At 37.7% G+C, this 24200-nt stretch overlaps 1 protein-coding gene across 12 annotated transcripts in view; it reads right to left on the minus strand.

The window, feature by feature from the left end:
• The window catches only part of LTBP1 (latent transforming growth factor beta binding protein 1), a 392695-nt gene that overhangs the window by 103120 nt on the left and 265375 nt on the right, over positions 1-24200 (minus strand). For all 12 annotated transcript variants that reach the window (XM_077843646.1, XM_077843644.1, XM_077843645.1 and 9 more), the window contains 7 exons: positions 23236-23258; positions 20471-20570; positions 19705-19803; positions 10007-10132; positions 8643-8768; positions 8121-8243; positions 4502-4621 (listed from right to left, as the gene is read on the minus strand). In XM_077843646.1, the coding sequence (XP_077699772.1) occupies positions 4502-4621; positions 8121-8243; positions 8643-8768; positions 10007-10132; positions 19705-19803; positions 20471-20570; positions 23236-23258 (717 nt within the window). The remainder of the gene's footprint in view (positions 1-4501; positions 4622-8120; positions 8244-8642; positions 8769-10006; positions 10133-19704; positions 19804-20470; positions 20571-23235; positions 23259-24200) is intronic.

A 24200-nucleotide genomic window follows, 5' to 3' on the forward strand; every position in this document is an offset into this window, starting at 1 on the left:
GATTACTATGGTAAAAATTTCAGAAATTTGTGTTCCCAGGTCACATGGTCTTTCATAGACTCAATTATAAAGCAAGACAATAAAGTAACTAATAAAGGGGTAGCTGCATACATCCACCAGGTGACAGATACTGTGTCTTATGCAGGTGAGCAAAGAAAATGACGTTAAAGGATGGAGATGGCCAAGCTGCAGAAGGTAGAACATTTGTTAGAGATGATTGATGACCCTAAAGAAAAGCATTATGATTCTCAAGAAACAGATCCCAGCTAAACAAAATTGCTGAGAAGTTGAAAGGTAACTATAAAATTAAGATTACTTAGATTCATAAAAAGAAAACTCCTGTGATAGAGGGAGAGCTAAGAACTACAGGAAATGAACTTCTTAAAGAAAGTCAAAGACGGTTATAGATAGAAACTCGACATATAATTTACTTAAACAGGTACCAGTTATTACCACACTTCTTGTATTTCAGGTTTAGGGAGGTAAAAGAGAGGATAACAGAGTTGGGGGAAGAAGCATTATAATAACGTTCATTGGATCCTACCTTGTGTCACACACCTTACAGGTGCTTTATATTGCTTATTTAATCCTGACAGTAAATCCCATCAAGATTTCGTCTCCCATTTTAAAGATATTGAAACCAAGCTTCAGAGAAATCATATATAACCCCAAATCTGTCTAAATTCAGGGAAACAGGATCTTTATATCAGAGTTACTGAATGTACTTTCAGTACAAATTTAATATTTGAGAATCTCCTTTGGAGGATGGCTCCAGTAGGGTCTGAACCACGCTTGCTCATGAGTGAAGAGAAACCTGTTAATTGAGTACCTGACAGGCTAGCTTCCCTCAAGAAAGGTTCTAGTTGAAGCAGCCAGTTGGAACTGGCCAGAACCCAGGGTGATGAAATAGTCATTAGAGGCGGGGATCAAGAGGGCAGCAGCTCCAGGCTGAATGTGAGATCCAAGGAATACAATGGTGAATGATGAAAGCAGCTTTCAAGAGAGGACTGAAATCCACAACTTGAAAGAAGAAGCTACATTAACAGAGGAGCCAACAAGAGTTGCCAAAAGGCATCAAGGGGTAGATATTTTGAAAGTGGACAATAAACTACTGAGAATGAAGGATCATATGCCCTGAACTCAACACTAGAAAACCAGCATGGTCTCCCAGACAACACCTGCTGACATCTGACCTGTTTCTGCTCCAAACAATTTCTGTTCTAATTCATAAATCAAGGAGAAGCATCAATCAGTGAGATCCAGCGTACATGGCATGAATACAAGGAGGCCATTAATGGTTTCACCAAGTTCACCTTTGAGTCAGTAAAAGAAGCATAAAGTATAACTGGCATCAAATCTCTGCAGAATATGAGGGTCAAAACAGCAATTCTCAACTTCTAATGAATCCATTTAACAGAAAAAAAAAAAAAAGAGCAACATATGGATCAATGGACTTTAGGAAAAACCATGAGCATAATGCCACACATTACATATAACACTGTACAACTTTAATTATAATAATTTAAAAATATTCATTCAGTGAGAGCAGAGTGATAGAAAAAGGAAGGTACCAAGACTTATGGAACAGAATCCCCTGTGATGTAGGGATTATCTTTTTCTACAGAAAATCTACAGAAGATAACAAATACCAAATCCAAGACTTTCTTCAAATGGTGAGCTTTGGAAAAATTTTAAGTCTAATATTCTCATATATTTAAAATTGGGGGGAAAATCTTATCAATGTACTCTAAATGATCTGGACTAAAAGGATATTAAAAAGCCACAAACTAGTCCCAAATAACCATTAGAGACAAAAACAAATAGAAAGGAACACCATATAAATAGCTTATCATTTGATGCTTTCTCTGATCCCCCACTGACTCTCTGATACCATCTCCCTTAAGCTGCTTCTTTTTTTCCTTTGTGGCACTTAACACACATCTGACATACCATATACTTCTATCTGGTGAACTGTTTATTTGCAAGTACAATGTGAGCTCTAGAGCATAAGCGCAATGAGGAGAAGGCTTTTATTTTGTTCACTCTCTACTCCGGGGTCTTGAAAAAGGCCTAGCTCTTGGTAGACAACTGTTTAATAACTGAATGAATAAATATTTAATCAAGTTGTTGTCAATTAGCTCAACTCAGTGATGAGCTTAAGTAATGACTACACCTTCTGGAAGGTATTTTGGAGTACCAGAAGTATAAAGGTGAGAACTAAAACATAATATGGCTGGGTATTCAGTAGCCTTGTCGGAGTTTGTAGGAAAATCTTATTTGTTCATTGGTTCAATAAGAACAGAAAAGCATGTTGCAAAATCTACTTTTTGTCACACTCAACTTTTTAACATGGGAAAGCTCAACTACTGTAAAAAACTAAGATGGATCCATTTTGGTATAATCTGCAAAAGCCCCCCTGAGAATTTTAGAGGAGCTGCATGTCCTGTATGAACAATGAATGGAAGTGAAAGTATTTCAGAGAGGAGCTTCATCTGCAGATGATAGAGCCTAAAATTTCACCCAACACAGAAGGAAAAAAAAAAAAACAAAACATGGCCTATTTTTCACAGGAAATGCGTGATCTTAGCAATGCAAAAACGAAAACTAGTGCTTGGAATAAGTGGCTAAATGTGTGACTTTGTTTGACTTCCACAGTGAACTAATATTTCTGCTTATGATTCTATTAATCTGTTGACAAACGGAAGTTACTTTTAACAGAGGTGCTGTGTTTCTGTCACTAATCTGGAGCAAAGTGGCTGTGCTTAGACTGGTTGCATACATATAGGTATGATAACTCATTTAGTATTATTGCCCAGGCTAGATAAATCCATTTATATTAAACAGCAATCATTTGCCTGTTTGGTCAGTCATATTTTATGAGTAAGTTTGTGAAACAAGGCTGTGTTTATACCACTATAACAGATTTTAGTTATTTAAGGTAAAACTCAGACTCTACTCTTGGATTATAATATGCATCAGTATGTAAAAATGAGAACAAGAATGGAATCTTGATAGGCAACCGCAAAATGTATGCCAAACAGGAAAATTAAAACCAAATGTATGTTCTGACCAGCGCTGATCACATAAACTAATGCATATCAAATAAGTAATTGATAAACAAAAATCTTCTCTTCTCCCAAAGATCAATATCTCACAATTCCAGTGGCAGACATGCATGGAGATGGGCATGAGGTCCAGGGCAGAGGTCCACCTGTACCATGTACAGAACCGAGCATATGCAACCTGGTGTTGAGTCCAAAGCTTTGAAATTGGTACTGTTTCTGCCAAGCCTACTTATCTCACCTGCTCTGCAGCACCTAAACATCTTTCCCAGAGATGTAGGAGTGAAGGTGAATGTTTTAAACAGAACTGAGAGGGTCTAGCACCATCTGCCCCCTCATCCTGCAGCAAATCTCTTGTTCTCTGTCCTTTGGCTACACTTGCCTTTCAGCTTCTAGAACATAACTGCTTCCGCCTTCCCAAGCCTCCTGCATACACTGTTTCCTCTGCCCAAAACTGTCTCCCTCCCCACCCTTTCCCCAATTAAAACCTCAGGTAAACTTCAATCAAGAATTTCCCTGGAGGCAATTCGTTCTATCACACACTCTCACAGCATCATAGGACCCTCCTTCCCAGAACTGTCTCATTTGGGTTTTTCCATTTATTTATGAGATGCCTGGGTATCAGTTTCCCTCACCAGACAGTTCCATGAGGAAGGCCCTTTCTCTTCCCTCAACGTATCTCAGCAGTCAGCACAACTCTGGTATATGACAGTAAGTTCTTCAGCGTTTATGGATGAAAAGAAAGAATGTATGAATAAATGAGAAGTTTAACTCATGTCGTCAGAGTCTGGCGTTGAGTGTAAAAGATCTCAGCTACTAATGAAAAGATCACACAGAGACAGAAACACTGAAGAAAATCATTAAGGGGGAAAGCTAATTAGTGCACAGCTAATTGGAACTAAAGCAAATTTGTCATGTACTTTCCTCAGAGTCTAATGTCGGTATGCAGTTTCTTAAACACTTAAATGAATAAAATAAGAGGCTCGGCAGTCCATCAAGACTTCTCTTTCTACTTCTGCTGCATATTTGTGTTTGTATGTTCCTAATTCTACTAGTCTACGGTAGCTTCTTCTTAAGCTTTTTCTCTCTTTTTTAGCCTTTTGCTCTCCACCACTCTCCCCACTGTGGTGATTAGGATTTTACTCAGTCGTGGTTATTCATCACCTCAAGGAAAATTTGCTTTGATCAGAATTATTTCCCCTAGGTATAAATCTCACATTCTTCATGCCAATTTGCTTTCTTATTTTCTCCCTGGTTAAAAGTAACTTACAGCTTTTCTTAGAAACTTTCTCAGGAGGACACAAGTTTGCTATATTCCATTTTTTTTTCTTTTTCTTTTTTTAATTTTGAAAGAGGGCTCACTTGGCATTACACCACTCTGACAGAAAATGGATAAAACAGAAGAAACAAAACTATGATGAAGACACTTGAGCACCTACCAAGACATTGCCCATTCCAACCTCGGAACCCTTCTGTGCAGGGAACACACTGATAAGATCCAGGAGAATTCACACACTGCTCATCTGGACAAGTGCTTGGAGTCAAGCATTCATCAATATCTGAAAAATCAAAAAACTAGGTCACAAACATGTTATCACAATACTAAAGGAAAAAACTTACTTTCCTGATGAAGTTGGTGGGTGGGGAAGGTGTGTTACATCTACATTTTGGTGGAGAAAACTTTAAGTCAAACAGTAGGCCCACACTTACACACCACAGTGATAAAGCATGGCCAGGTATACCTGGATTAAAATAGTTACACACATTCAAAAGAACTTGGCCCCAAACAGTCCAACTGCCAGGATCAGACCTCTCCACCCCGGGAGCTGGCAGGTCCTTGGGGGCTACTTCCTGGACATCAAACCTTTGAAGTAATAGTGCAGCTTGCCAGAAGGAAATATAACGAAGAGGCATGTGAGTGACGAAGCCACATAGCCACCTGGCCAGACATGAATGGCCAGAGAGCTGCAGACAATGGATGCTCTAGGGAAATCCTTGCTTTGACTTCGTGGACCCAAAAATATCCTAGGTTTGGATAATTTAGAACCTTTCATAGGATAGGAATTCCTTGGAGGTGGAAAAAAACATTAGGAGAGAATGAACTCATCAAATACTTCCAAGAGTTTCCAGAAAACATGGTGATATGATCATATGGTAATATTTTCTAATAAAAATATACCTTATTGTTCACATTCACAGTTAACTGAAGTTCTTCATTATTATTCTTTTCCATGTGAATTGAAAAAAAAAAAACACCTTCAGTACAGTTGGGGCTATGACACAGGTTAGTACTACAACAGCTTTAGGCACTTTTAAGAATGGTAGAACAACAGAATGGGGGAGAAGCAGGGTACAGGAAATGGTTCAAGAATTTATCATGGGTGATAATACCATGGGTATCAGCCCCATTCAAAATGATCATTTTTCTGGAGTTGGATTCTGAATTCAAGTGAGTGGATTTAATGTCTACGTTCTCATTTAAACTGTATATAGGTCTTCTCATGCTTAAAATATAAACAATTTTCAGGACATAAGCTAAAAAGTGAAAGAAATATATAATGGGTACAGTCATTCATTCTGGTAAATTCTAAACAATTATCTCCGCTTATCACTAGACAAGTGTGAAAAGATGCTTAAAGCAAAAAAAAAAAAAAAAAAAAGATGCTCAAAGTAAAAAAGTTGAAGATGATATTAATAGAATAAGCACCAGGTCAGTGTGGTAATTTTTTTTCCTATCAGTGAAAAATCCTTGCCAATAGACAATGACACACAGTGTTGTTTTTTTTTTTTTTTTTTTAAGGTCAGATGTTCTGGGACTTCTTGTTCTACAAAAAGATGAGGCTTGCCAGTTTCATTTTCCAAACAGCATTACATTCTTCTTTGGAAGGAATTTTTTTTTTTTTTAATAGAACTACAACTGCTAAGTCAGAGAAGGTCATTGAGAAAGGCTGGTCCAATAGATAAGGTGCAATGCTGAGTAATATAAGACCACATCCCTGAATTCCCCACTGGTCTCACCTCTGCTTGCTTGTCCCCTCATTTAAAGACTAGGGACTACCTGCCTAGGAATACCTTAAGCGAACAAAGTAAGGATGCATGAGATAATGTCTGTGAACTACAAGAGACTCCTTGGAGACTGGCGCTGTTTGAAAGCAACTTTGTTAGTGGCAGCTGAGAAAATCTTCGGTGAGCCAGAAGCCTGGGGACCTTTGGTTCTGGTCCATGACGAAATTAGGAAACAGCCATGTTATTTAGCTCCTTTTTCTTTTCAAGCCATTTCATGGGGGTAGAATTATAGATCATCTACTCAGGGAACCCTGGTAGTATTTCTGTTAATTTCCATACACTGAATATTCCTGAATAGTCTCCTAACTGCTTCCCACTCGCTTACAGAACTTTCACATTTCTTTTCTATTCCTTCCTACTTTCTATACTTATGCTACTGTTCCTACTTAAGCATTTTTATTTTCCCATCCTGAAACTATATGCAGAACCTAACAATCAGCATTTGACGTTTTTGGGGGAGTGTTGCTGTGCACATAAATGCTTGTCAGGTAGACAAACCCATGCAATTTTTTTTAAAGAACACTTCCACAAATACAGATGGGTCTATGCAAAAACAAAGTCATCGGGGAAAATGGGGAGGTTCTTGAGAACTAGCAAGGTGATAGGCACCACACAAGATATCGCAACAGGCATTTATTCCTATGACAACCCAGAAAGTTAACTTTGCAGCTCCTGTTTCACAGCTTTCAGAAGGGCTCAGTCATTGGCTCCAAGCCAGAGAGTTACTAAACGTGGGAGTCAGGAGCCAATGCCATGGTCCTGCCCTCTCCCAGGGCCATGCTGCCTCTCAAGGGTGGAAGGAGGGTCCCCTGTAAGAGGAGAGGGGGATGCTTCACCCCTTGCTGACCCACGGCCCTCAGCTGCCAGGAGAGCCCCCTTAGAGTTCTGTTCTGATCTGAGTTGGTTAAAGATTCAGTCATGTAAAATGCTCCCACTTCTCTCCAGATCAGAATGCAAGGGGCTAAACAAGGGGCAAGGGGGAGCGGCAGGTGCAGGCTGCCAAAAAATATCTAATTAGCTTTCCCTTCAGGCCTGGGTCATTAGATCCATGAAGAAAACCAACACGGAGGAGCCAGGGACAGCTGAGAGCAGCCTGCACCAACTTGTCCATTCCTCCCTCAGCCTGGAAGCCCAGCCGTATTAGAAAACAGGCTGATCTCCAGGCAGCCAGGCAAAGAGCCCCATGGAACTGGCACCATCCACACAGCCTGGCTCCTCAGAAACGTGCTCAGAGACCCCTGCTCCTCTGCCGGCACACATCCATGGCAGCATCTAAGCAATGTATTTCTTCGTGAAAAGAATTGTTTAAAAAGTATCATGGGTGGTTTCAGATAGAACCATAACTGGGACACAAACATGAGCAGAAAAATTAAGTGGTTAATCATTCTGACCATGCTCCAAAAGCTTTTCAGAACTTTTTTTTTTTTTTTTTTAAATAACACTAGCAAACTCATTGCTGTGGTCACTAATAAAGAAATTTTATCTAGCATGGTTGGAATTTGACCTGGAGTTAGTCAAGCAGTGCTTCTGTGGAGGGTTTGTAAGCAAATCCCAGAATACACATAAAAGAAAGAAGCTGATAGAGAAAGGAATGTAATAAGGCCAAAAGGTGGGAAACTAAAAATCAACAGTGGGTGAACCTGCACCATGTTCCCAGATGAATGATCCAGATGCTGTAATTAAGTCGGGTTTATGCTAAAATAATTTGCAACTAACTGTTCTATAGTAATTCACTACAAATTCCAGGGAAGGGCAGGTGTTGAAGTGGACAAGGAGAACATGAAGACGAAAAATAATCCAGACAAAGCCACTGAAACGAGGCAAAGAGGCTGTGACTCCAGAAGGCAGGAAGAGCTTGGATGAGCTGGTGTCATATACACATCGGCAGAGGAGAGAAAGTACCGGGCCAGGAGCTGAGTGGCCCCGGCTGTGGACTCAGCCCTGCATTTCAGGATCATGTGTATTCCACACTTGGAGGTGGTACAGACTCACCCTCGCAACGGCCTCCCCGGGTCATGCGGTACCCGCTGTCACAGTATTCGCACCGGAAGGCGCCCACGGTATTGATACAGTGCCCTTCCCCACACACATCTGGCCTCAGGCACTCGTCAACATCTACACGAAGCAGAAAGCAGAATTGTTGAGTTTTATTTCCCACAATATCATTTCAAACCTGTTCCATCTCCCAGGTCAGTTTGAAGTCAAGAATAAAATAACCGATTCCTGCCACCATCTCTTCGATTCATGTGACGTGTTTCAAAATTGAGTGGTTTTGATTTATGTGAGACCCAAAACATTTAACACCTCGGGCTCTGCACACATCTGACACTCTTCATCTTTTGGAGAAAAGATTCCATTTTGATATCCTCCAGTATCAAGCAGATGACTATGTCATAAAAGGTTCTCAATAATAAATTCTGGGTTGCCTGAATAAGCAGTAAGATTGATGGGATCTTAGGGGAGCTAATAACCCAGATGGGGAAATTTATGCATCGGGAAGAACCCGGACATTACCTATGCAGTTAGTACCCTCCTCGCTGGCCATAAATCCTGCTGGGCAAATACACAAGAAACTTCCCTCAGTGTTTTCACAGCGTCCCTGGGAGCAGAGTTGTTGGACCTGAGTGCATTCATCAATATCTGTTAACAAAAATACAGATAAAAGGATTAGTGCAGTGTAGCATGAAATTCTGTCTCCTTGTTCATTAAATACTAGCATACTATTCCCTGTGCACCAAACCTTTATAACCGAGGAAAACAATAAAAGGAGACATGATCATACTTCCCAGATACCTGAAGGATGGTTATTGCAAACAGGAAATATGCTTAGGGTGTATTGTTTGAAAAGCTGAAACTACAACTATGATGTTGGTGTTTCTGAGAGACAGATTTGGGTCAACGCAGAAGGACCCACCAGATACATGGAGTCCTTAAAGCAATGAAATTCGCTGTGTGACTCCCAGGCCAGCTCAGCAGAGATGGCCAGAAATATTGTGAAAGGGACTCTTTCACTTACTGCACACATGGTTGAAGCTGGACCAGATAATCAACTGCCCCTTTCAACTTTTATATTCTAGGGTTCCAAATAGAATACATTACAGTGTACACGAATTCAAGACAAATAGCTATGGGAGAGGTGGATACTCCTCTTGACTAACCCCACATATATGTACAAAACCAGAAAGCACAATTCACACATCTTGCATAATGGTTAAGGCATATTAAAGTTGTATTAATTGGAATATGCCTTTGTTGCTTTACATTTGCCTTATAACTCTTAGTGCTGAATCTCCTTTTTCTAAAAAAAAGAGAAGTTAAATATAATGTTAATGTAATTGCACTGAAATGATTTCCATAATGCTATCCATCACTGAGATACATTCTTTCCAAAGAACCATGTATGAGATTCTGTGTTTGTAAATTCATTAATAGCTTTGTGCCAGCTTATTTTCAGTTTAGAAGTTGCTTTTAGAAATCAAATTTTATGCACTTACATGAATATAAGCCTTTATTGCTACATATAAATATTATTTTGCTAAATATATGTTAGTAGGTAGCTATTTCTATTATTCTATTATTTTATTCTATGTTTTATTATAATATTTTATTATACATAGAAATCTTTGAAAATTGTTTCATCCTTTTTTTTTTTCACCTTTATCTAATTGTATTACATTTGGCCAGGTAGGTAGCATTGGACCAGGAGATAAGAGCATCTCAGGAGATTAGCTAACCTCTTTTTGGGCTCCCTTAGTTCAGGGACACAAATTTTTAAAAATTAAGCACAATAACAATTCCCATGATAATTACATAAAACATGTTCTTAATGTGTAAACAGTTGATATTTAATAATTTCACCTATCACAAGTATCTCTTACCAACACATTTCCTCTGTTGCTCACTGAACTTGTAGCCCTCGTAGCATATACAGGTATACCTCACAGGCAGGTTAATGCAGTGTCCGGCTCCACAGATATCAGGGTTCACAGTACATTCATTGATTTCTTAAAAATAAACAACAGAGGAAAAAACAGACGTCAACAAAGATTTCATCGCTTTCAAACCATTCCTGTGGATTTCCTGACTAGTGCATTGTCAGGTATGCAATCAGAAGACAAAAGTCATCTCTAATTTATCCAAAGAAAATAAAAACATTAATTCAAAAAGATACACATGGACAGCCTGGGTGGCTCAGCAGTTTGGCGCTGCCTTTGGCCCAGGGCATGATCCTGGAGACCTGGGATCGAGTCCACGTCGGGCTCCCTGCATGGAGCCTGCTTCTCCCTCTGCCTGTGTCTCTGCCTCTCTCTCTGTGTCTCTCATGAATAAATAAATAAAATCTTAAAAAAAAAAAAAAAAGATACACGTACCCTTTTGTTTAGTGCAGCATCACTTACAAAAGCCAATTTCCAACAATTATGTCCAACCTCTTCCAAAATTTCTCATTAATTTTCAAGAAAGATTCACTTATAATCAAAGCCAAACTTCTCAGTGTAACTAACTCACTCTTAATCAGCCAATTTCAACATCACCATATTTATACTGATAGAGTAGAATCTTCTTCCCAATCTTCTCTGCTAAATTCCTCCCTTGTGCTCCTATTGATTCCTGCTTGAGACTTGCTTCTTCTATAAGGCCTGAGCAGATTGGCCCTGAGTCCTCACTTCATTCAGGTACACACCATGGTAGAGGCAGGGTCATAGGAGTCCATGATGGGTGAAGGACCTCAAAATGAGCTTAATTATCAAAAAGATGTAAGATGGCCTTAATTTCCTGAGGATTCAAAAATGGCCTTCTAAGAGGACTTACTCTACTTAGTCTGTTTTCTTTTTTTTTTAAAGATTTATTTATTTATTTACCATAGACAGAGAGAGAGAGAGAGAGAGAGAGAGAGAGAGAGGCAGAGACACAGGCGGAGGGAGAAGCAGGCTTCATGCAGGGAGCCCGACATGGGACTCGATCCCGGGACTCCAGGATCGAGCCCTGGGCCAAAGGCAGGCACTAAACCACTGAGCCACCCAGGGATCCCCTACTTAGTCTGTTTTCAATGACTTTTGTAAGGAGTTATAAAGGCATCATGGTGGTAGGGCAGTCCTGCTGGTAGAAGCCCAGGTTTGCAGACAGTGCAAACACAAATCTTGCTGCCTTTTCTTAGCTCAAATATTCAATGTCTCATTTTTTCTGCATGTGAGATAAATGGGAATAATCAGAGCACCAACTTGAGTGTCAGGTTCAAAAAAGATAAACAACGTACACAGCTCAATGTCTAGCACACTATACACGCTCAATAAAAGTTAGCCATTAAAAACTTAAATGTGAGAGCTGAAATCCTGAAAACCCTAAAGGAGAGCACAAGCAATAATTACTCGGACATTAGGCATAGTAACATTTTTCTAGATATGTCCCATGAGGTAAGGAAAATAAAAGCAAAAATAAACTATTGGGACTTTATCAAAATAAAAAGCTCCTGCACAGCAAAGGAAACAATCAACAAAACTAAAATACAACCTACTGAATAGTAGAAAATATTTGCAAATAATATACCTCGATAAGGGTTTAGTTTCCAAAATATATAAAGTGCTTATGTACCTCAACACCAAAAAAACAAATAATCTGCTTAAAAATGGGCAGAAGACACGAAAAGACATTGCTCCAAAGACCTACAGATGCCAACAGACACATGAAAAGATGTTTAACATCACTCCTTATTAGGGAAAATGCAAACCAAAACCACAATTAGATGTCACCTCATACCTACCAGAATGGATAAAATCAACAACACAAGAAACAAGTAGTTGGTGACGATATGGAGAAAAAGGAACCCTTGTGCACTAATGGTGGGAATGCAAACTGGTGCAGTCACTGGTAGAAAATAAGGAGGTTCCTCAAAAAACTAAAAACAGAACTACCATATGATCTACTTATTCCACTACTTGTTATTCACCCAAAGAATCTAAAAACACAAATTCAAAGGGATATATGCATCCCTGTGTTTACTGCAGCATTATTTAAAACAGCCAAACTATGGAAGCAGCCCAAGTGTCGACCTACAGATGAATGGACAAAGAATACACACACACACACACACACACACAGAAGAATATTATTCAGCTATAAAAAGAACAAAATCTTGCACCTGAAACAACATGGATGGATTCTAGAGAGTATAACACTAAGCAAAATAAGTCTATCAGAGAAAGACAAATATCATTTGATTTCACTTATGTGCAGAATTAAGGGAACAAATGAACAAAGGAAAAAAGGGACCAAGAAAGAGACTTAACTATAGAAAACTGATGGTTACCAAAGGGAAGTTGGATCAGGGGATGAGTAAAATAGGTCGAAAAGGATTGAACGTACACTTGTGATGAGCACTGAGTAATATACAGAATTGTTGAATCACTATAGTGTACACGTGAAACTAATATAATATGGTACAGGTTAATTATACTGGAATTTAAAAATTAAAGAAATTTTAAAAAGGAACTAATTCATCCATATGTTTTAATTTTTTTAATTTACTGATTTAACGGTGAATTATAAATAAATACAATGCCTTTCTGTGTGTACAAAACACCAGCTAGCCATTAACATCATGATTGTAAATGCTGTTCCTTTTGAAGTCATTTATTGCACATTTGTAACAGTGTTACCTTGGACTATTATCCCATGGCCATCACAAAATAAAGAATGTTTAAAAGGCATGCTGCCATGGGTGAGCCCAAATGCCCAAAGACTGGAGCCTCAAGTACAACCAGTTACAGCAACAGCTTTGTTGGAGGGGTCTGTGGTTTGAGTGAGAAGAAAAACAGGTGTGCTACCATCACCAATAACCTACTATGCATTCTGCAGAAGGATGTGAAAAACAGTGCTTTATTAACAAAGACTCACTATGGAAATGACCTAAATTCGGGCTGAGGTTGTTTTCCAAAACCCAAACCACATTCTTCATCAAGTGTTATTCACTGTGCTGTGACTTTAAGACAACTGGTTCAAGTGATTTGCAAAGTCACTAGACTTTAAAAGCAAGCATAGGAATACAGAGCTGCAGTATCTACTTGAATTCACACATTTATAAACTGCTTATACCATTAGGGAACCTACTTATGCAAATTTATTATCAGAAAAAGAAATTGGTTTAGTCTGTATAACGTAAAATCCTGGAAAAAATAAAATAACTCAAAAGAGTAAAAACATGGGTAATTAACATAACCGCTTAAACTTAAGTGACTGGCAGTAATGCAAAAAAATGAATTATGAAGCATATACAGCATAATTATATAATCATTGACAGGATAGGAAAATGCTTATTTGTTAAAAAATATAGCTGGTTACAAATACAGAATATAACCTAAATTACAATATACACAGAAAAGAAGACAAGAAAGAAAGCTCAATGTTATGATTATGGGAATTGGTATTTTCTGCTCTATATTTTTCTGCACTCTTTAGTGGAATAGTGTGAAAATCGTATCTCTAACCCTCTATTCCATATTGTAGGTAGATGCCTTCTCTGCAAATTATTGGTATTTACTTTTCTCAATTTTCTTTGTAATTACTGATCTTACTTTAAGAGTTTTCTCTGCCATTTTCTTACAACACAAGAGACATAATGATCAGATTTGCAAAAAGGGAAATTAGAAGATGAATTAATATAGTAGGGACGAGGATTCAAAACAACTTCAAAGGCTATAAGTCTGGAGTTTTCATGCAATGCTTGAGCAGGACTCACTGCCCCAATGCCAGTACATACCAATTTGTTGATTACCAAATATCTGTAACTTCTCAGGCATAGCTTTAGAATGGAAATTTTACATGTGTGAATAAAAACCTTCAAAAATATGTGATGTTTAATTCAAATATAATACATTCTGAGACCACAGTCTGCCAATATATTTAAATAGTTTCTTCTTACATCAGCTCTAAGACAGGAAAAATACTTAAGAATTGTACTCCTTTGTCTTGGGAAATGAAAAGAATATAATGCCCTTTCCTTCCATCCTAGAATCTTAAATAGAAGCTATGAGGGAATAAATATTTATGAGGTAAGTTTGAGGATCTTTAGCTGATTACCTCACAGATAAAGTACATGGAGATACAGCTTAAAAAATGTTGATCACAGTTGGCAGAACATTAACATATGTAAGAAAATGTTACTCTGACACCACTAGAGGGTACTAAGAGATACATCTGAGGAGTGGATTTTGCTAAAATATACTTGATTCCTACCTTGTTTGTCCCATTTTTTATACAAGTAATTAATTAAACTCATCAGTTTAGCCTCAGAGCTCCCACCCATCCCTGAGGTAGGACTCCACCCTTCTAAGTGGAAAGAAGAGTTGTAACACCTTCAAAACCCCCTTAGAATTTTTAAAACCAGTCTCCTAACCACCTCTTCCTGTGCTTTCCCCTCCTCTTCTATTAGATTTTCATTCGCTAGGAGGGTTTATTACACAGAAAGGTGAGTCCTGAGGGTATTGTCTTGAAGAAGAATTCAAAAAATTCTCTCATTTTTCCCTTTTTTTTAGGGAAAAAATATTGTATTTTTTATTTTTCTAAGAGGTCACTCATACATAGGGATGTTAACCTGCTCCCACATAATGGATCAATTTATGTTGAAACATTCATTTCCTTGAGCACTGTGTGGATATAAGCACAAAAATTATGGCAAAGCCTCACACAGGAAGCCTTAATTACTGGTCTCCAGGGGACTCTAGTTAATGAAAATGTCTTGTCTTCTTTAGCATGTTTGGTTTCCCAAAGAGATCATGAAGAGACTCTTCCCACCAGACTCACCCCTAATACCCATTACATGTCTCCCGGTCCTCAGGACCACCTGATCTTCTATTCTACATGCCCCTGAAACAATTTCACCTTCACCAGGTCAAGGACTATATTCTGTTTCTTTCACTAGAGTTCCATTTAAAACTTGGAAAAAGAGCCATGACCAAAAGCCAGTGGAAAACCAAATACTCTATTTATCCCAGCAACAAGGCCAACAGTGGATTTAAGAGTTTGGTATCTTTATTATATTTTTAAAAATGAAAAAGCTTTTGGCAAAATACAAAAATGAGTATGCTGACCTTTTGCTTTTTTCATCGGATGATTACTCAAAGTAAATAAATAAGTAAATAAATAAATAAAACCTGGAAATATTAAAGCTTGATAATTTTACATGTAGCAAGGAGCTCATTTTCCATCAGCATACATAGTTCACTGAAGCTGTAATGATGCCGGCAATATGCTTTAGAGACAAACTTTTTAAAGGGAAAAGCTCTGATGAGCAAATGGTTTTTATAATGTTTGGGCTATGATAACTACAAAGATTTCCACAAGGTAGTCATGGAAGTCAAAGAATACTTTCTGGCTGGTATGCAAGGGCCATTGAGGAAGTTTGGGAAAAGGAGGAGGAAGGCATCAAATGTTAACTCATGGAAAGGTTTACAAACATACCCTGGCTTCCTAACTGCCCTACAATGAGCATAAATTGTCCCACAACAATTGAAGCAGATGTTTCCAGTTTGTAAATATTTGCCAGAGGTTTGATTTTCCAACCTATCCTTGAGCTATTAAGACACTATGCTAAATCAATTTATATGCTGAAATGTATAATCTATTTGGAAACAGTATGCCAATAATGTTGCAAGCCACCAAATCAGCTGCTAAGAGTGAAAAAAATCACACTTATTTCCTGCAAATATGTGGCTCACTTTATAATTAATACATGTCAAAGCGTATATGAAGAAATCTGAAAAGGTTGTATTTCCAACCTCACTACCATAAAGATATCATCCTTAAGCAATGTGGAGCTGATTTTATTTATTTTAGATAAGATTCCTATATATTATTCTGCTCCTCTCTTCAATTTAGGAGACAAAGTAATAGTGACAAGTAAGATTTATCTCCTCTGTGTTTTAGGGAAAAAAACATTGTATAACATTCCTGACAGAGCCAATCAGATTGCTCCTTCAGTCTATATGTTTGGCTTTCATATCAAACCAATGGGAACATTTATAGCTTGATTTAGATTAACTTTGATACAAAACAGTCTTCTTGTTCTAGTGTAGATTACTGATTATTGTGTAGCTCTAAAGCTGCAACCATTCTAATTCAAAGACTATAATATTCTCCCCATGGATTGCTTCAGATTCTTCTACTATAAGAAGCAGGAACACCTACAAACGTTGGATAAAATTTTAATGTCACTTTGTTCCTGGAAGGAAATATTTGTGCTTCAAACATGTGATAGCAGATGTTAACCCTATATCTCTGCCAAACTCCAATTAAGCTGTCTTCTAACAACTTCATAGAGCACAGCTACCTTTAAAAAAAAAAAAAAATCAGCTCTGTAGTTCAGTTGAAGCTAGGTAATTTCAATTTGCTATTCCTCACACAGCTGCATTTAAGTAGCAAAACTGCATTTATCTAGCCAAACTTAATTAACCTCTACAAAGCTAGTTTGCAAAACGTCTACCCACTGAAGTCAGCCATTATTAAAAAGGCACAAAACTGTATTTATACACTGGAAAAGAGAAATATAGAAATACAGTATTTAGACCTAGTAAATTACAATGTCATGCTGCTATTTTTCTTTTTAATAATGAGGTCAACAGTGAGAAGATCCTTGCCATCCAAGATGGTTTATTACATCTTTGTATATCATGTTGCAGCGCATAGCAAAGTCTCTTATAGAGACTTATAGAGTTCTCTCTATAAGAGGCTCTGCTTAATAAAGTGAGCAGATGCATAAATCACTCATAGGGAAGAACTGTTTTAGCCATGGTTATATAGAAAAAAAAAATTGTTTCATTGTATCACTCTAGAGGTACTCAGAAGATCTGATATTTCTCTATCACTTAACTCAGTGTTAAGAGTAAAACCAAAGAGCAATTGCCATGCAATTACTGGGGAAGGCTATGGCTCTGGGTACAGGTGCCCTGAACTGATTAAAAATGCATTGTGGTCCATGATGTGACTTAGCACTCGTTTGCAAGTTCATTTCATCTTGGAACATACAGATGCTTTTTAAAAAAAAAAAAAAAAAGATTTTTTACTTATTTATTTGAGAGAGACAGCACAAGTAGGGTGGAAGGGTAGAGGAAGAGGGAAAAGCAGACACCCCGATGAGCAGGGAACCGGAAGCAGGATTACATCCCAGGACCCTGGGATTATGACTTGAGCCAAAAACAGAAGCTTAACCAACTGAGCCACTCAGGCACCCCAGGTGCTTTATAAACACTTTCCAGGGAACCTGGGTGGCTCAGGTGGTTAGACAGTCAACTCTTAATTTTGGCTCAAGTCATGGTCTTAGGGTCTTGAGATCAAGGCCCCCAACAGGCTCTGCACTGGTCATGGAGCCAGCCTGGGAGTCTCTCTCCCCCTCTCCCTCCCCACCCCACCACCAGCAAGCACCATACCACCCCCACCCCATCCGGCTTGCACATGCACTCTGTCTCTTTCTCTCTCAAAAAAAAAAAACAAACATAAAAACAAAAAAAACAAAAAAACAAAACACTTTCCAGTCTGACATCTCAATTCAAATATCTAAGAGAATTTACATCCACATTTTGGAGAAAATTGCAAAAGTTTTTAACATATAAAAATTATATATTTTAAAATATTTTATATTTTTATGTAATTTATGTAATTGTACTGTTTTATAACATAAAACATATATACATATTTAAGGTGTACAATTTGATGTTTCGATATATACACACGTTGTGAAATGATCACTATAATTCATCTAATTAACTTACTAAGCACATTTTTATTTGAATAATTATACATATCATGTTTCTGAGGAAGGAATATTTTAAGAAAGGCTGCAAACTCCTCTCTTAGCTCCTCTTGTTATATACTGCCAATCTCATCCTGACCTTAAGTTGGCATGATGCATCTTAGTGATCTTTTTCTGGCCATAAAAATATTTGTCCACTATACAGTATATGGAAAATAATCTACAAGATCCCCAAACCTCTTAGATCCTACTATAAAAAATAATCACTGCTAACATCTGGCATATTTTCTTCCAGTATTTTCTTAATGCATAAGTCTCTTTTATATAACTGGTATAGTTATAGTACAGTACAATCTACATTACAGTAATGTACAGTCTACATTCCTTCATTTTCATATGTTTCATCTTGTGTTCAACAGTATTTTCTGCTAGATTTAAAAAAAATTCTTCTAAAATACTGTATTTGATGGCAGTGTAATGTTTCAATGTATAGATGTAGCATAATGATCTACTTCCCTATAGTTAAATGTTTAGATTATTTCTACTTTTTCTCTATTACACCTGATGCCGTTGTAAGTATCCATTTATATAAATCATTATCTTAGTCTTCAAGGACATTATTTCCTCACACTAGATATTTTAATATAGGATCACTGAGTCAAAATTCTCAACATTTTTAAAACTCTTGATACATTATGCCAATTTGTGCTTCCCAGAAATGTTGAACCAGTTTACATTCTTTCACAGCAATGTGTTTGACCTCAATTTTACTCAAGTAAAAATTAAATGTTAATTTGATAATAATTTTTTAATCTGCATTTCTGATTACTGTTAGACATTTCCTATTATGTTTTTTCTATAAATTATCTGTTATATTATTTTAGTATTTCCTCATTTTTAAAAAAGGTTTTATTTATTTATTTGATAGAGCAAGAGAGCACAAGCAGGGGGAGTGGCAGGCAGAGGGAGAGGGAGAAGCAGGCTCCTCGCTGAGCCGGGAGTCCAATTCAGGGTTTCCTCCCAGGACCCTGGGACCATGACCTGAGCCAAAGGTAGACGCTCAACCAAATGAGTCACCCAGGTGCCCCTTCCCACTTTTCTGTTAGTATTTTTATTGCTAATTTATAAGAGCTCACTATATTTTAAGGATAGTAATTTTTATGCTGCTGATTTGTTTCACATTATCATAAATGTTCATGTGTCACTGATTAAAATTATTATAAAGAATTTTGAAAATATATAAAAATACATCAAAGAACAAAGATTATGACCCTATTAACTGGTGATAGTTGAACACTTTGATGCACTGTATCTTTTTCTGTTTGTAAACATTAAAAAAAAAAAGTTGAAATCATATTGTGTTCTGCATCGCTTATTGTTTTCTTTTTTTAATATTTTATTTATTTACTCATCAGAGACACACAGAGAGAGAGGAAGAGACACGGACAGAGGGAGAAGCAGGCTCCATGCGGGGAGCCTGATGTGAGACTCAATCCCAGGACTCCAGGATCATGCCCTGGGCCAAAGGCGGTGCTAAACCACTGAGCCACCCAGGATACCCCGCATTGCTTATTGTGCCATAAGTATCTCCTCAAGATAGTAAATATTTTTTTACAACATTAATAGCTATGTGATATTTCACTGTATATGTACCATAATTTATTTAAACATTCCTCCTTTTTAACAGTATTTAGATTATTTCCAAATATTTGCTGTTATCACTAACCCTGCCATGAGCGCTATCTTATACATCTGATACAATTTTGATAGTCCATTCAAAAGGAAGCTCTCCCTCATGTCTCCTGCACAGGCTGTATAACATAATACCACACCCACCTGTTACTTGCGTAGGTGCAATCACTTGGCTGGCACTCGATGTAGAAGCTTCAGGAGCTATTTCTACAGGCACAGGAGGTGACGTTTTTTCAATAACTACTGTATGAGGAAGGAAAGGATGGAAAAATTAAAGTCTGTTAGATGTTTTAAGATCCCATCCCAAAATGCAAGCATAATTTAAGTCTAATAGCATATCACAATTGTACTCGGATAATTAAGGACTCTTATAGATCCCTGAAGCTCGTGGTATTCAACATTAGCAAGAATATATGAGAACAATTCAGAAGCCAAGAAAAATGACCCTTCATCAAATGATGACCCTCAAAAACATTCTAATAATATGTACCTACTCCTGGCCATAGAAAATTGTGAGAATCTTATCTTCCTTTTACCATTCTAAAACTTACATGACCAACCCCACACTAACATTATAAGTATATTAAGATACTTAAGTATATGTTTCATATGGCACTTCACTTACGCATTCTAATGATTTATTGAATTTTTTTTAAAAGATTTTTCTTTATTTATTTGGCACAGAGAGAAAGCACAAGCAGGGGGAGGGAGAAGCAGGCTCCCTGCAGAGGACTCGATCCCAGGACCCGGGAATCATGACCTAAACTGAAGGCAGACAGACGTTTAACCAACTGGGCCACCCAGGTGCTCCAATTTATCAAACTTTAAAATCAAAGACAAAAGAATCCTTATCTTAGTCTTTTATTTGTTCATAATACACTTGTGAATAGCACAGATCAAGAGAGGTTACCTGGAAACTGTGGATGTAGATGAATAGTTGAGATGCCTGGAGAGAGCTGAGGTTGACCAGGCTCAAGTTTGGTTTTCTCTTGATCCAATGAAGGTATTTCCTGGATTGGTTGTATTAATAAGAAAAAAGAGAGAGAGAACTGAAAGTAGGAATTATTTTTAGTTTTCACATTATTACTATCTTATTTAATTCTACTCTTAAGACGGCACCAACCATCACAGGACACTGAACAACAACCTGCGCAATCCTGTGCGAAAAAATACCTATTTGCAGTGTTGTTGTGCCACTGCTGTAGCAAGCCTTTGATTTCCACAGCAGTGCTGACCCATGTACACACCCTTATCCATTTCCCAGGGGCCCACAGGAAAAGGTCCTATCAGACACTTTAAACAAATGTGTTGGCTCAGGGGCCCACATCTGGTCTCAAATAAGGTAACATCAACCCCAAAGGAGAACTAGACTGTCATCTCCTTGACATGTGGCTCTGCCCTAGGAAGATGACCAGCCACAGTACGCATAGTAAATAATGGGTATAGCACATGTGTCATAACCAAAAACACATAGTACATTAAAATATTTTAAGCTAGGCAGTCATTAAGGCCTTTCTGAACCTCCCATCTAGTAACTTTGTACCTCCAGCTCTCAGCAGAGTGGTAGTCAAGCAGAGCGACAAAAAAAAAAAAAAAAAAAAAAAGGGTGGGGGTGGGGGGACTCCAAGAATGCACCAGCGGCCTCCTCATGCATCCTGTTGCCCAATCCTGTCCTCGAGACCAGAGGTGAAGAAAGAGACTGGCACCTGTGGCTCAGCTTCCAGTTCCAGCCACCCAGGACTCCTGTAGGCTCTTTCATTTTTCCTTCCAAGCCCTACCCATCTGCACTGCTCTTTACATCTGTTGACCTTTCCATACCCACAGCCCCAGTCTGGACTCTCTCTCTCTTTCTCTCTCCTATTTATTCTAATCATCTAACTGGTCTCTTAAACTCCCTCTGCTCGCTGGTTCAGTTAATCCTGCTGTGATTTATCTTCCAGAAATACTGAGCACTTAACTACTTTTTCCCCTTCTTCTTAAGAATACAGACTAGTCTTTTACTACCTATTAAAGTGATTTCAGTCTCAACTGCAGCCCATGGTCAAGGCCAGCAAGGAGCAGACCGTCATTAGATGTTTATGCACTCCTGGAACTCAGAGAGAATTTCCCCCATCAGCATGGGGCAGCAAACTTTCCAATCAATGGGAAGTCTTCTCCACTTGACAAGTAGAGTCCAAGAGAGGAGCACAGTATTCCGCCACCGATGAAAACAGCAGTTTGGATCCCAACCCTTCCAAAGCAGGCCCAAGTTCTTTTCTAATCAAGCCTCTCATGCCCCTCTAAAGGACCTCTTGCTGTCTTCTCTGCTGCACCTATAATTTCCCACCCACGGGCTACCCTGCTTTCTCTTCATCAATATTTGTATCATGAGATCTTTGCAAGGAGTCAAGCCTGCAAAGACTATGAGTACATTCCTCCCGCTGCCTCATCTCCAAAAAATTTACAGTGTGAGTATACAAGAAAACGTTCAAGCCTTCTTTCAGATCCTAATGAGAGTTACCATAAACTCAATCATCGGCAGCGAAGAAGACAGAGGTTATTAAACAAGATGAGGTTATCAGGGACCTGGCAGGCCTGCTCATGCACTAATGATTCCTTCCACAGATCAAACAGAACTGAATTCAAAAATCGACAAAACTGCAAACTACTGCATACCACTGACCTTTAGAAACAGTATCCAGGAGCTGCACACGTGCATATAAAATATGCATATGTGCTGTACTTCTTTTGGGGTCAACATAACAACAGTCTTCTTTGTTGGGTGCTGTTACTCTAAAATCCTACTTCTTTGTTGTCTGGATTCTTTTCAGCACTTATGTTAGAACTCTGAAGTTATTCTAGCCTGTATTCATAAGCTAAATATTTTAAAAACTATTTATAATAATCTATATGTGTTCATGACATCTAAATTCTAACAATTATTCTTGTCTACTGAGTGACACATAAATGTATGAAGATTTAATGATCTAATTTTCATGCTATTAAAGAATCAAAGACTCAGATGGGGAACAATATTACACAAATAGGACTTAAATCCAGCCAATTTCTATCTTTCCTGTGAATAAATCTCACAACTCATGGTCCCATTTTATGCCAAAAAACCCAAGAGGCTGATTAAATTTCTCTCCGAAATTTCTAAGAACCAATATTCTAGTATTGGATTATAACTTCCAAGGGTAAGCTCTGTTCTTATTTTAATGTAATCAAACATGCATGTTAAATTTTAGTTGAATTAAGAAGTACTTTGCTCAATATATATGCACCCTAAGAATTTACAAGTGCAAACATACATCAGAACCTTTCTTTCCACCATCAAGGCCATGAACTGACTCAAATTCTGTTTTAGCCCTGATTCTATTGGTCCCACCTTTTTCTCTTTCTAGAATTTAAGTTCCATGAGAACCAGGAGTTTGGTCTCATTTGATCACTATTATTTTCCTAGCACTCAGGATAGTGCCAGTTACATAGCAGGTGCTCAATAAATATCTCTTGAATGAATGCTGTATTTCCTCAAACCAAATAATGAATAATAGGCATGTTGCTGTACTTAAGTCTAAAAAATAAAATCCACATGTACTCTAAAAGAAAATCATTTTGACAGTAAAAAAAATTTTAAAAATTTTTAAAAAAGAGAGAAAGAGAGAGAGAGAGACTTGCAAATAATGAATAAATTACCTTTTCAGGGGGTGCAGTCGCCACTAAAGCCAAAAAAGAAAGAAGGACATTAGTACAATTTAGGTCAATCCACCACATAGTTAAATTTTTAAAAAGCAATAAAAGTCCACTATTACTCCAAAAGAATTAAGAGTCAAACAAAATCAAATGCAGAATTATGGTCATCTACCATTTTGGAGAATTTTACACATGACCAACAGAAAACCTATCCATGCTGTATCATTCCTTAACTACAAAAGTTCAGTTAGATGTGATGAAATTCTTTCCAACTCCCTTATTAACTGAAAAGGTTAAAGGAAACAATACTTTCTGGTACATTATTTTATGCCTAATCTCAATTTCACAGAACTTTCCACATCAAAAAATTTTCATTAATTGGCCACGTACTTATTCTTAGCATAATATATAATGTTTGAAATACTTTCTGAGGATGTTAATATTAAAAAAGCAAGCCACTTATTTCAATAAAAGATCGAAGAATGGGTACTGTACTCCTAATCTTTATTGAAGCCCTGTGAGTATTGTCAGTAAGATAAGCTAACTAAATTAGAGGGAAAGAAATCACAAGCCCATAAAATTTAATTAGAGATTAGCATCAATATGATGAACAAATTACAAATTACACAATCATAATACTATTGTGAGGCAGTGGTAGTGGTTCTGCTTTTGTATTTAGGAAGACTTGCTTCTCATTCATCAGTCCTTAATGTTAGTCCTCAAGCCTATGGTGAACAATTAGTAGGATTTTCCTCATTAATCATTGTCTCCATAAACATGAGTGTACAGTTCTGGTAGGTGCTTAACTCCCAAAAACAATCAGAGCACAGATAGCTTATCACTGCTGCTATATTCTTGTGGTTGGAAAACCCAACTAAATCATCTGTCCTGCCTAACCCACCAAGAAAGTCTTGAGGCAGAACCTGGACCAAAGCCCATTTCCTCCTGCCTGTGCAGAGGATGAGTAG

This window comes from Canis aureus, chromosome 12 (genome assembly GCF_053574225.1).
Source record: "Canis aureus isolate CA01 chromosome 12, VMU_Caureus_v.1.0, whole genome shotgun sequence".
NCBI classification, from domain to species: Eukaryota; Metazoa; Chordata; class Mammalia; order Carnivora; family Canidae; genus Canis; species Canis aureus.